We start from the raw sequence: 13,302 nt of genomic DNA on the forward strand, positions 1-13,302 counted from the left end.
CGAAACAAGCAGCAAGGCCATACGCGACACGATGGGGCAACTGTGTGACACGGTGACGACACCTCGTCACCATCGTCGCCACTGGCCATGGCCTTGCTCACAGCCTCCCGTCCTTTCCCTCCTCTAAGCTGCTCAGTGCTCACCTCCAACACCATCACCACCAGTCCACCAGCGCGCCCGCCCCCCTCGCCGACGCGATCTCGCTCCGTTGACCGCTCTCCGCCTTCCTTCTCTGCTACCAACCGCAATCCGCCGCCGCAATGCAGTTCATTACCGCACCCGCGCCATTCTCCTCAGTCGCCGGAACGCCGGTGCCGCCGTCCGCGCGCCTCCTCCGCCTCCCACTCCCACCCTTCCCGCACCTCCGCCACCGCCGCCACTCCCCGCCCAAGCTCCTCGCCCTGACCCCGCGACCGTTGCTCCTCCACGCGCGCCGATCCGTGCTCTTCACCCCCAGCGCGCACGGGTGCCGGGGCCACCACCACCGCCATGGTCACCACGGAGCGGACGTGCACGGGGCGGGCGGGGGCGCGGCAGTGATGCGGGCGGCAAGGGCGATCGGGCTGGCCGGCGTGGCCGAAGCGCTGCGGGAGCGCATCCAGGTCTGCTGCACCTCGCTCGGGCTCCTCCTGGTGGCCGCCGCCTGCCCGCACGTCGCAGTGCTCAACTCCGTCGGGCGCCTGCAGGCCGCGCTCATCGCCGTCGCCTACCCTCTCGTCGGGGTAATGCTGACCCAACTCCTGCTCATTTTGTTAGATTTGGCAATTACTGGAAGCCTAAAAGCAAGAAGTAATAGAGTTGAAATCAAAGTAAATGCTACGAAGGCAAAATGGAAGATGTAGTGTTGCCGTGTTGGGCCTACAAGGCTGGGACTTCTTCGTCCAGAAATTCTGCCCCTAACTTGGGCTGGGCCTCATCAAAATTTGCTTGAAAAATTCATGCTACTGTAGATCGGCGGAGCTTAGATTTCTCGTTGATCCTATATGGGCATATGGCTTCCGATAGCTGCCCGTGTTTGATTCGTGTAAACAATAATATCCGTCGGATGTATCTTCACTACTTAACCCTAACTGCCTCCAACCACCTCCCCTACCCTGTCGGATGTATCTTCACTCCTCAACCCTAACTGCCTCCAACCACATTCCATGCCCTACCACCGCTGCCACTTGCCCCGCGCCGCCACCTCGAAGCTCACCGGCGGCTCGACGACCGTGGTGCCCCGGCTCCCCGCCGGCCCCGCATGCCGTCGCCAGCCCTCGCGGGATCGACCGTGCGCAGCCGCAAGCACGGCCTCCCCTCTCCCCCGACCGCCAGTCGCACGTGCCGTGCCCTGTCGCCACCCTCAGGCCCCGCCACCGCTCCTCAGGTGTGTTGAGGAAGAAGTTGCCTCAAGGTTGAAGAAGATAAAAAATTTTGGAATGTTGAATCTTATTTGAAAAAATGTTGATTCGGGTTTTCCAAATGTTGAAGTAGGAGGTGAAGATGTTGAAAGTAGTTTTTTTCCAAAAATGCTGAATGTAGTATATTTCTAAAGTTGATCCATATTCTCATAAAAATGTTGAATGTAATCTTTCGAAATGTTGAATTTATTTATCTATATAAGTTAGGCTATTAATTGGACACAATATACTTTAAAATCATGTTGCTTATCCAGCACACGGAAGCTACATAGGACCCCCTATATTTCTTCCTTGCCATTATAATTATCTAATTTTTCATTTCCAATATTTTAGAGTTCCATTTATTTCCAATATCATTGACGTAAGTGGGGTAGTGGACCCATGTATCACTAAAATATTGTTTCTTCCAAAGATATCACTGAAATATTCATGACAGAAGTACAGCAAAATAGAGCCCCTTTTTCCCCCGAAAAAGACATAAATGCGTCGTGTGCATTGTACAGTAGATTAACAAGTTACAAATCGCAAAATCAAAGCTGAGACATGTAGCAAAACCATGCGCGGCACGATGATGCGAAGGCGACTCGTTGACACGGTGACGACACGACACGAGCCAAACCCCGGCCGGGCCCCCGCGCGCCCGCGCCCACGCCCGTCATCGCCATCGCCTGGCTCGCAGCCACCCGTCCACCACACGCCCGCCAGAAAAGTAAGCCCTGGTGGACCAGTCCTCTCCCCCTCCTCCTCCTCTCCTCCCCCTCTCTGAGCTGCTCACCAGTAGCACCATCAGCAGCGTCAACCGCCTCGCCGAAGCGATCGATCTCCATCCCCATCTCCGCCTTCCCTCCCTCCCCGACCCGCCGCCCGCCGCGATGCAATTCCTCACCGCCTCCGCCTCGGTCTCCTCGCCGGCCCCGCCGTCCGCGCACCTGCTCCGCCTCTCGCGGCCCCCGCCCTTCCCGCACCTCCGCCGCCGCTGCTCCCCGCCCAAGCCCCTCGCCCTCACCCGCCGCCCGCCGCTCCTCCTCGCCTCGCGCCAGTCCCCGCTCTTCGCCCCCCGCGCGCACGGCGGCCACGGCCACAGCCACCATCACCACGGCCACGACCACCACCACCACGGCCACGGTCACCACGGGGTGGACGCGCACGGGGGAGGCGGTGGCGCGGCGGTCATGCGGGTGGCGCGGGCGATCGGGTGGGCCGACGTCGCCAGCGCGCTGCGGGAGAACCTCCAGCTCTGCTGCATCTCCCTCGGCCTCCTCCTCATCGCCGCCGTCTGCCCGCACGTCGCGCTGCTCAGCTCCGTCGGGCGCCTGCAGGCCACGCTCATCGCCGTCGCCTTCCCTCTCGTCGGGGTAATGCATATCCACTCTGCTCCTTTGCTAGTTTCGACGTTCCTGCCCAGTATCAGAGGATCACCGCTGGCACTAACTAAGTTCAATTGAAGTTGCGCTGTCAATCTATGGTCAGTTGGTCACAGTTGCTTCACATAGCATTTGCACTTTCAGAGGAACTAGTTAGCGTTTGGTTCATGTCAGTTCTACGTTGCAGTAATTTCAATGAGAATTTGTTGCTAAGGAAATTAAAGCATGAGATTGGGGTTTCAGTTATAAATGAGCACATCCCAAGGACTTCATCCTTTGGAAAAACTTTTGGCATAAACTTTTGTGGGGTCAAGTGTCATTGGTGAGTTTACGTACAAGCTTACAGAGGGAAGCTGCTATTTGGATGATACCATAGAACTTTAATATTCTTTGTTCAAGCTTAAAATTAGCCATTCTGTTGTTGAGGCTTCAGCTACAGCTTATCAGCAGCTGATATGACAGTCATGCCAATATAAAATGAAATTAATTGAACATGAAACTGTTCTTTGCTTTGGTTTCCTCCCTAACAAGGAAGATCAGAATAATTTGTTGTTGTGAGGCTTGCTTAACGTTTCTTGCTTATTGTTTAGGTGTCTGCAGCGCTTGATGCTCTTGTAAATATTGCTGATGGGAGAATAAATATCCATGTTCTTATGGCTCTTGCTGCGTTTGCTTCTATATTTATGGGAAATGCATTGGAGGGTGGCCTGCTTCTTGCAATGTTTAACTTGGCTCATATCGGTACATTTCTTCTGACAACAATTTGAAGTCCCATGTGTTAGCTCCGGTCGTGTGTGTATTAAAAGTTTCCTGTTCTTATTTCTTACAGCTGAAGAGTATTTTACAAGTAAGTCAATGTTTGATGTGAGGGAACTGAAGGAAAATCACCCTGAATTTGCCCTGTTGTTAGAAACAAGTGGTGAAGAATCTGTACAGTTTTCAAATTTAAGTTATACCAGAGTTCCTGTGCATGATCTTGAAGTGGGTTCTCATATCTTGGTCAGAGCTGGTGAGGTGTGTTATATCTTGTATAGAATTGCAGTCCTTGCATTTCCTATTTTTGTTTTCAATTCATAGCTTCTTCGTGGATTTTTTACTTTGTTTCTAACTGAGCACAATGGTTTGACTTATCCTTTTTTTTGCCCTTCATGCTGTTGGTGTTCTTATTCTATATAGTAGAAATTTATCTCATTTTGGTGCAGCTCTTGTATTCTTTAGGCTGTGCCTGTTGATGGAGAAGTCTACCAAGGTTCATCAACTGTCACAATTGAACACCTAACTGGTGAAACAAAACCTCTTGAAAGGACAGTGGGAGATGCCATACCAGGTGGTGCCAGGAACTTGGAAGGAATGATGATTGTAAAGGTTTGCCCTTTTTCCCCTTAAATGAAGAGGCTGGTTGCCCAGTTCCAACTTTCTTTGATGAAGAGAAGGGAACCTAGTTAACCTTTTGAGATCTAACAAAGGTTTAGTTTTAATAGTCAGTAGTTGCTAGTAACAATACTTCTTTGCTAGTATATTATGTTTCCTTCTCTTCTAGATTGTTCCTTGCCACCTTGCAAGAGAATCATTGGTTGTCTGTTTACTACCCTTTGTTCTAGGTGACCAAATCATGGGAGGATTCAACACTCAACAGAATTGTCCAATTGACTGAAGAGGGCCAGCTAAACAAGCCAAAGTTGCAAAGATGGCTTGATGAGTTTGGAGAGTACTATAGCAGAGTTGTGGTGGCCCTTTCTTTGGCTGTTGCACTGTTGGGTCCGTTACTCTTTAAGTGGCCCTTTTTTGGTAACTCAGGTAACCCTCTAATGTTACACTGCTGTATTGGTCCTGTTATCTACTTATATTATGTACTTCTTGATAGTTCTTAATGCAATACGCTTTGGATAACTTTCCTGCTGTCGATTTTGATTGATCAATTTAATTGATTTGATACACTTAGCTCCAGGCTAGAACTTTCTGTGCTCTGACATTTTCTTTAGTTTGTAGGGGTTCAATTTACCGTGGATTAGGACTTATGGTGGCTGCATCTCCCTGTGCATTGGCTGTAGCTCCATTGGCATATGCAACTGCAATCAGCTCTCTTGCTAGTAAGGTACTGTTTGAAAGTTTCAGCTGTTCGATCTCTTCATTTGATGTGTTACAAACTTTCTTGGCTTATGAATTTCATGAAAGCATCAAGAATTTAATTCATATTGTACACAAGTGTGACTGTGTGAGTACAGCTCACAGTATCCTAATAAAAATCTTAGTTGAAATGGTACGATTACTGCATCTACGGAGTTCCACCTGGATTTAATGGGAGATAGCACCATAACAGCTGTTTCTCTTTCTGAACACACCCTTTTCTATGAGCTTCTCTGTTTCCACCTGGTATAGTGGATTGATGAACCTTTCTTTTGTTCCCCTGTAGGGAATTTTGTTGAAAGGTGGTCATGTCTTAGATGCTCTTTCAGCTTGTCAGTCTATTGCTTTTGACAAGACAGGCACGTTAACAACGGGGAAGCTTACATGCAAAGCAATCGAGCCTATCCATGGACATTTGGGTGTGACAAATGGTCATAGCGATCCTTCCTGCTGCACTCCAAACTGTGAAAGTGAAGCTCTAGCTGTTGCTGCAGCCATGGAGAAAGGAACGACCCATCCTATTGGAAGGTAGAGATAATGGATAACTTTCCAAAAGTTTGTTTAATTGTTTTGTTCTGATTTGCATGCATTCTCATAACTAGAACTCTCCACTACTTGGGCTTGCTAGGCGTGGCTAGAATCTATTCCCTGCACATAAATACTGTACCAGTGTTGTGGTTAAACTCAGGCACATATCTGTGTTGCTTATTTGGACGTTGCATTTGTTGGCGCATTCTGTGCATGTGATTGCTCTAATTTCTATTTCACACAAGGCGTTAGTTGTGGTCTTGCACTAGACCAGCATGGGTCCTAGTTAGCATGAATGCCACAATGAGCTTATCTATGCCGATTCAGCAAAATACAGATTCTACTGTTCTTTTTTGTATAATGGGCTGGGGCTCCGATTCGCGCTTAAGCGCACCTAGGTGTACATTTAATAGCTTGTTTTCGAACACTGCACTCAACCTTGGTGTAGATTTTCATGTCTTTTTTGCACTAGTTGAAGCATGGCATTGAGACTTGCAGCGCATATAATATAGGTTCTGCTGTTCTTTTTTTTTTCCTTTTGTGCACAGACATTTGTAGACTAGTCCTTACCAAACAATTGACATAGAGTTTGCATGATCACAGGGCTGTTTTAGATCACTCTGTTGGAAAGGAGCTTCCAGCTGTTGCTGTAGAAAGTTTTGAATGCTTACCTGGTAGGGGAGTTGCTGCTACTTTGAGTGGTGTAAAGGTATGTGTAAATTCCATAATACGTTTCAATCTGCAAAGTCATCTGGAAATATTCAATATGTCAAAGAACTTACCTGCTGTTAGATACAACTTAGGTGTGTTACTACTATTGGCCATTAATGTATGCTGTAAGTCGCATGTGTTTCATCCAATGGAATTGTGTTGTTCAGTGGTTATCAGATTCTCCCTACCTACTCACAAGTCAACAATTTAGCATGGTATTTTGTTGTTTGGTCAGTATGGAGTAATTGGAAGAGCCAGCCTTTGACATGCTAGCCTAACACCTCATACATTTGCATTACAGGCAAGAAACAGCGAAAATGAGCTGTCCGAGGCATCTATTGGTTCTGTGGACTATATTTCTTCACTATACAGATCTAATGGTGAATCGGAGCAGATAAAACAAGCAGTAAAAGGTTCTGCATACGGGCCTGAATTTGTCCAAGCTGCTCTATCTGTTGATAAAAAGGTAAGTTAAGTTTCATGTATCTGGCCATGTACTTTGTTCTACTCCACCTAAGTGATGAACCACTATGGTCCCATCCCATTGCAGAGTCAGAACCACCAAAACACATCCCAGGTGGTATCAACGCTAGTGTTTGGTCCATCTGATATGGGAGTATGGGCATATAGCCTGTTGGCCTCTCTATTTTGAAACTGGATCAGCAGGTGCCCTGATAATTTGAATCTGATGCATGATTTGGCTGGTTTGGACATTATAGCCTTCTTTGAGTCCTACTTAGAACCTCTGAACTTGCTCTTCTTCAAGTGAAGCTGACCTTAGATTGCTTTTTCATCGGAAGAAAACATAACCTCACCTTGTTTGGCCAAAGGCTCAGTCACCACTGACCCCAGTAAGAAGGTTGTACCAGTGACTGTATTATGTTGTACTCATGGTTCTGCCAGGGTGCTAATTTCTTCTGCTTGCAAAAAAGTACACAGATTTGAATGTGTTATCACCTTATGAGCCTTAGCCCTTAGGTTTCGTAGTAACTCCATCTGAGCAACAAGCTTTTGGACTTTGAGAATGTACAAAGTACCCTCAATGAAGAGTAAACTGATGTCAAGAGCATGATATTCATATCAGCTCATTTTATTTTTTTCAGGTAACCCTTTTCCACTTTGAGGATGAACCCCGTTCTGGTGTTTGTGAAGTTATACATACCTTAAGAGAAAAGGCTAAACTTCGCATCATGATGCTCACTGGAGACCATGAATCAAGTGCCCAGAGGGTTGCTAAAGCTGTTTGTATTGACGAAGTCCATTTCTCTTTAAAGCCAGAGGACAAATTGAATAAAGTAAAAGCAGTTTCAAGGGAGCGAGGTACATTTCTTTTAGCATTAAATTGTAAGATTGGAAACCTATGCTATTTATGAGCTCAACCCTGTATCATAGAAACTTGTACTTGAAGTTATATAACTTTTGTTTACGCACATTTTCCCTGTGTTTATTCATCATTTACCTTTGTAATGGTTTCTAGGTGGAGGTTTAATAATGGTCGGTGATGGTATAAATGATGCACCAGCTCTTGCAGCTGCAACAGTCGGAATGGTTCTAGCCCAACGTGCCAGTGCAACAGCAGTGGCTGTGGCAGATGTTCTGTTGTTGCAGGATAATATTTGTGGGGTGCCTTTCTGCATTGCTAAGGCCCGCCAAACAACTTCACTGGTATAGATTGTTTGCATGTGTGACACTTCAGCTTCACATGCAATATTACTGTTTCTTACACTTTGAGGTTTATCCTTACAGGTCAAACAAAGTGTGGCCCTGGCCTTAACTTGTATTGTTTTTGCTGCGCTTCCTTCTGTCTTGGGATTTCTTCCTCTTTGGTTGACGGTAAGTTTCTTGTCATGGCTAGGTGCATCTGTGTTTACATTGCTAGGAAATTTGGCAATTGTTCAAGTGACCTGGGCCCTAATTAAATTGTATGTTTAATAAATGCAATGTTATAGATACCCATCGGTAGTACAGTGGAGTGGCACCTTAATCTTCTACACGAATAGTGGATTTCAGTTCCCATCTATTGGATGGGTTCTTCATACATATTTCCATTATGCATTCCCAGCAAAGTGTCATGGTATTTGCAAGTGTAGTCCTTTTTCTCCCCTGTGCTCATATTTCTATCTTCATTACAATTTTCAGGTACTTCTTCATGAAGGAGGAACCCTTCTAGTGTGCCTCAACTCAATACGAGCCCTGAACACTCCGACATGGTCCTTGGTAGACGACATCCGGCAGCTCTTTGATGGACTAAGGAATTATTTCTCATCCAAGTTCAACAACTCTTCATCAAACTATGTCGCGAACACTGTTCCCTTGTAGATACCATGTACAGCAACGGTTCTTTTCTTACCTTCTGTGTGGTACTGTTTGAATTTAGATGAGGGGTTCTAACCTAATTTTTGTAGGCTGTACTCTTATCACCACCATGTAAAGAAAGAAAATTTGGCTTAATGTTGAGGTAAAAAGTCAAAAATAGTGCTGAACATTCTGTTACGATGTGCTGCAGAAGCCAGGCTTGTTTGGCCCGTTCGTTTATGGGAATCCAAAGCAAGCATACCATTTGACTGGCGGGCCAAAGCAAAACGTCGTCTCATGAGACATGAATGAAGCGCCCCACAGACGAAGAGAAAATGCGTCATGCCAATCTAGGAAGATTCTGCACTGAAAGACTGAAACTGGACTTCAGATAAAGCACAAGCAGTTGCCTTAATACTTGGGAATTATTCAATTTACATATAGATATAGAGTTGCTATAATAAGAAACTGTGGTGAAGTATAGAAGGAGAGATGAATAGGGTTTTGTCGATGCCATGATATGTGGCCCCTTTGGCACAGCCTATATTTTGTCCAGAATCAGCCTTTTGGCCTTTCAAAAGAAGAAGAATGAATCAGCTTATTAGAGAGATGACGATGAAAAGCATATTATTCGTTTACGGCCGCAGAACCCCGGCGTTTGGCGCAACGCCTTTTACACATGGTATATCCATGCCACCATGTGTAACGGGGAATATTTGGTAAAGAAAGACCTGACGACTTCGTCATGTACATTTCCTGGGTGCAGATGTGCAAGAAAAAAAATGTACTGAAGTATTGGATTTGCGAAATTTCATCATCAATGAAACATGCCTGTCCATTCATGTCATTGCAGTGAATTTATTCATGCCTTATCCAGCCCTATTAATTTGTTGTGTACAACTGCCTGATGGTACCAACAAGTTACAGCATGTCAGGGAGCATCCATGGTGCAAAATTAACATGGGCTGAGCTGCAATGCTGATGATTCAGAAGGAATTGGGAAAGATCTCTCTTGCTCTGTCTCTGAAATCTGAATTTTTGCGGTCAGGCTCTAAACAGGCTTGAAATTTGTAAAGGAATTCCTCCATTTTCTTCATTAAATCGTCGGATGTTGGAATCTCATCGATTCACTCGGTCTGATCATAGCAGAAGACTGATCAATTTGAACTCCCACGGAACCAAATCGACGGCGACAATGGGAAGGGCGAGCTGGAGACGGAGGGTGGGCTGTGGCTGGACAGGTTGGCTGATGCCGCCGACGCGAGGCAGCGCGGTGAAGGGAAGCCGGCGCGGAGAGGGTGGCGATGCGCTGGAGAGGCGGCACACGTGCTCTGCTCCGGCGCCGGGCTGCGGCGGCGGTGCTGGCGTCCTCCGCCGGAACTGGAGAAGACGCTGGAGCGCGCCTTGTCACTGAATAAACTGGAGCGTGCTGTCGACGTCAGGCGGCGGCCGCCGGTGAGCGGTGACCGGCGGCGGAGGGGGAGCCGAACCGCGGTCAATAATGTTTGCAAACCAGTCCCTCGTTTGCATCGCGATTATTCTCCGCGATCCAAATGTCTTCATTTACCCCTATTTGGATCGCGATTATTCTCCGCGATCCAAATATTTCCATAAACCCCCTCAATTTGGATCGCGACTATTCTCCGCGATCCAAATATTTACACATAACCCCCTATCGCGGATCCAGCTGTTCGCACATTGGTCCCTCGCTGTCGCTGGCTGCTATGGTCCTCGCTCTCCCACGGCCATGGCCATGGCCGCCCTTCCCGTCCGCCGTAGGCTGTAAGGAGTTGCCGGAGAGCCGCGGCCGTTGGTGCAAGTGGGTGTCCACACTGTCCAGGACTCCAGGTCTCACCTTCCCACGTAGAACGGTGGGTTCAGTAGCCAGGTGGCCGGGCTCCGGAACGCCGCGCTGCTCAACGCACCCACGTCGTGCTTCCCCTGCTCGCTCACCTCGCCGCCAGCGGGGCTAGCCGGGGCCGTCGACAGAACAAGAACCAGGAGCACGACGCGCCCGCGCTGCATATCGCCATGGTCGGTGGTGACGAGAGGTGTCCGAGGTCCGAGGAGCGTCGATTGCTTCCGGCGTCCACGGCGAGGGGCCCAGCCGATCCGGCGTCGTCGTCGGGAAGCAAGCCGACGAGCGAGCGCTAGCGCGTACGCTCGACGATGGCTTGGGGGAGCTCGAGGAGTAGGGCGGGAGGGCGCGGTGGCGAGCGGCAGGCGGCGGCCCCGACCCCAGGGGGTGGACGGTAAATGAAATACCGTCCACCCTCTGCTCTCCCACAGCCATCGGATCGGACACCTGAGGCCAAGATCGCCGCGCGTAACGACACGAGGGGGCCCTTCTCTTCTTCCTCGCGCGCTCGCGTCGCGCCCCGACCAGTCGCTGTCCCCCACGACGATTCCGGTGGCTCCGGCGCGGCAGCCCGGGAAAACGCCGGCAGAGCTGAGGCCGCGGCCCCGGATGTCGAGCTCAGCCGCTCCCGGTTTTGTCCTGGCAGGTGAATGGAGGATCGAGCACCTTCGGGTTCCCCTTCCCCAGACCGGCGGCGTGGGATCGGCGAGGTCAAGTCTCTCTACTTGGTTCATGTCGCCAATGGCGGGTGGTGCACTGGTGTCCATCGTGCAGGATTCGTCGGTCAGATGGTGCTGGTGCAGAGAGTTCAAAGGGCTGGCCCCCAGTTCCTCTGCAATCTGTAACTCTGATCCCATCTTGTGCAGGTCAAGGCAAAGGAGAACGGTGCGAGATTGGCTCCGGTTCCATGATGACGATCTGATGTTGGAGACAGAAGAACTGGATGCTCCACAGTACTTCAGAGTTCAGAGTGCTCTATGCGGCTTAGGTTTATGTGGTGCAAGTAGAGTGATCGTCTCCGCGTATCAGAGCTTGCATTGGCATCTTCGTTACTCTTATTGTTTTCCTTAGGTTCCAAACTTGTAGGAAAGTTGGAATTGATCGTCGCTTACCGTGACTTGGTTTAAGGGACTGAGTCCTGACGGGCTAACAGCCACCCCATGTAACAGACAGTCTGACCCTGACTGTCCCTAAGGACGGCGTGTGCTATAAGAAGAGACCTAGGAGATCAAAAGGGATTAGGCCAACAATCTCCTAAGCAAACCCTCTCGGCACAGGCACAGCCTTGAAGGCCTCCGCCGGCCACCGTCCGCCTGTGACGGTGTTCTTCGCCAGTCTTCCTCTATGCCATGTCTACCTCCTCAAGGCTACCGTCCGCCTGTGACGGTGTTCTTCGCCAGTCTTCCTCCATGCCATGTCTACCTCCTCAAGCAGGTACGGGGGCATCAACGGCCTAAGGGCATCTACTAATGCACATGTAAGTGAGATTAAGTATTAATTAATTACATTCTTAGGTGTTCAGGTCATTAGGCTATCAGATCCATGATTCAGTGATGTGTTTTGTCTAACACAAGTTGCATCTGAACTCTGAAGAGCTGAAGGCTTTATTTACCATATGCTGCTGTGGTTACTGAACCGGAACTGAAAAATCAAAGACATGAATTAAGGGGGTGTTTGGATACGAGGTGCTAAACTTTAGCAGGATCATATCGGATGTTCAGATGCTAATTAGAAGAACTAAACATGAGCTAATTACAAAACTAATTGCACAGATGGAGTCTAATTCGCGAGACGAATCTATTAAGGCTAATTAATCCATCATTAGCAAATGGTTACTGTAGCACCACATTGTCAAATCCTAGACTAATTAGGTTTAATAGATTCGTCTCGCGAATTAGACTCCGTCTGTGCAATTATTTTTGTAATTAGACTATATTTAATACTACTAATTAGTATCAAACATCCGATGTGACATTTGCTAAAATTTAGCACCTAAATTCAGAAGTCATTGGTTGTCCTTTTTGTGCCAGTCAACTTTTGATACAGAGTTTCATGGAGCAAACGATGCACTTGAGAATTGTGACAAGCAGAAATCCGACGTTTGAGCTTCAGACCTATCCAAGCAAAACCACAATTCTTGTTAAAGTAGTACTCTCGGTGCAGTACGTTTACGGCTACAATGGGTAACACTAGTAGAACTTCACTGCAGACCGCTTATTCACTCTGGAAGTGATTTCCGAAAGGTTTTTGGTGGTGAAGTAAACCAGTTGACAAAATCCTCCAAGTATGAACTGAGCCGTTAGTGTAAGCTTGGGTCAAACTAAACTCACATGAAAAAAAGGGCAGAATAATTTCATAGACTAAGAAATGATGCGGCCAGGGCTGATGGAGCCACAAGAATCAGACCAGCAATCTGAGCCTCAGCCTCATGTTGAGCTAAAAGTCAAGAACAGTGTGTTAGAAATAGCAGGTATTCATGTACATCTTGCCTGCGAGCAAGATCTTGTTGTACTCGGTTAGGATAGCAATAGCTAGAGATAAGTTTGTTTGAACCGAGTACCTTGGAGATCAAGTTGTAAAACAATATCTGTAATTCTGTTGGCCATTGGCCTATATAACATGGAGCCACGTCGTGCCAAGATAGTTAGCCATGATTAACCTACTCTTTTATGGTACTCAGAGCAATCTTCTTCCATCGCATCTACTGCCATTTCTTCTTCTTCCTTTAGGCCCACAGTTAGGTCCTAATTTAGGTCGTCTAGTTCGCGTAAGCACAACAATCATGTAAGCCGTGCCGAGAAAACAAAACAGCTCCTCCGATGAGTGTCGTTGTAAACTATGTTTCTACCGTAATACAATGATGCGTAGCTCTCCTGTATATTCGAGAAAAAATGATTTCTTCCTCCTCTGCTGTCGCACCAGCATCCCTTGGCCCTCCGGTATCAGAAAAGCTTACCGGCACCAACTACCTTCTATGGAAGGTGTAGGTCCTACCTCTCATTAGAGGAGCCTAGCTGGT

The 13,302-nt window shown here is 47.9% G+C and overlaps 1 protein-coding gene across 2 annotated transcripts; it reads left to right on the forward strand.

Moving 5' to 3' along the window:
- The first annotated feature begins 216 nt into the window (after positions 1-216).
- LOC117852964 (probable cadmium/zinc-transporting ATPase HMA1, chloroplastic) lies at positions 217-9,272 on the forward strand. Of its 2 annotated transcripts, XM_034735287.2 has the most exons (14): positions 2,149-2,755; positions 3,355-3,505; positions 3,594-3,778; positions 3,983-4,129; positions 4,366-4,561; positions 4,747-4,859; positions 5,178-5,419; positions 6,023-6,128; positions 6,432-6,596; positions 7,234-7,450; positions 7,608-7,795; positions 7,877-7,963; positions 8,270-8,456; positions 8,637-9,272. In XM_034735287.2, exons 1-13 carry the CDS (start codon positions 2,273-2,275, stop codon positions 8,447-8,449), a joined length of 2,460 nt encoding a protein of 819 aa, XP_034591178.1. In that variant the 5' UTR covers positions 2,149-2,272; the 3' UTR covers positions 8,450-8,456; positions 8,637-9,272. The 2 variants fall into 2 exon arrangements, with proteins under 2 accessions (XP_034591179.1, XP_034591178.1); XM_034735288.2 differs by lacking the exons at positions 2,149-2,755; positions 8,637-9,272 and adding an exon at positions 217-722 and having other exon boundaries at positions 8,270-8,623.
- Positions 9,273-13,302: the final 4,030 nt, after the last annotated feature.

The sequence above is a fragment of the Setaria viridis genome, chromosome 4 (genome assembly GCF_005286985.2).
Source record: "Setaria viridis chromosome 4, Setaria_viridis_v4.0, whole genome shotgun sequence".
NCBI classification, from domain to species: Eukaryota; Viridiplantae; Streptophyta; class Magnoliopsida; order Poales; family Poaceae; genus Setaria; species Setaria viridis.

Excerpts from the sequence above, each read along its gene's own strand:
- LOC117852964 (XM_034735287.2), top strand. The coding sequence starts at position 2,273 with ATGCAATTCCTCACCGCCTCCGCCTCGGTCTCCTCGCCGGCCCCGCCG. Across the intron at positions 5,420-6,022 it reads ACGACCCATCCTATTGGAAG|GGCTGTTTTAGATCACTCTG; the intron begins GTAGAGATAATG and ends GCATGATCACAG. Across the intron at positions 6,129-6,431 it reads CTACTTTGAGTGGTGTAAAG|GCAAGAAACAGCGAAAATGA; the intron begins GTATGTGTAAAT and ends TTTGCATTACAG.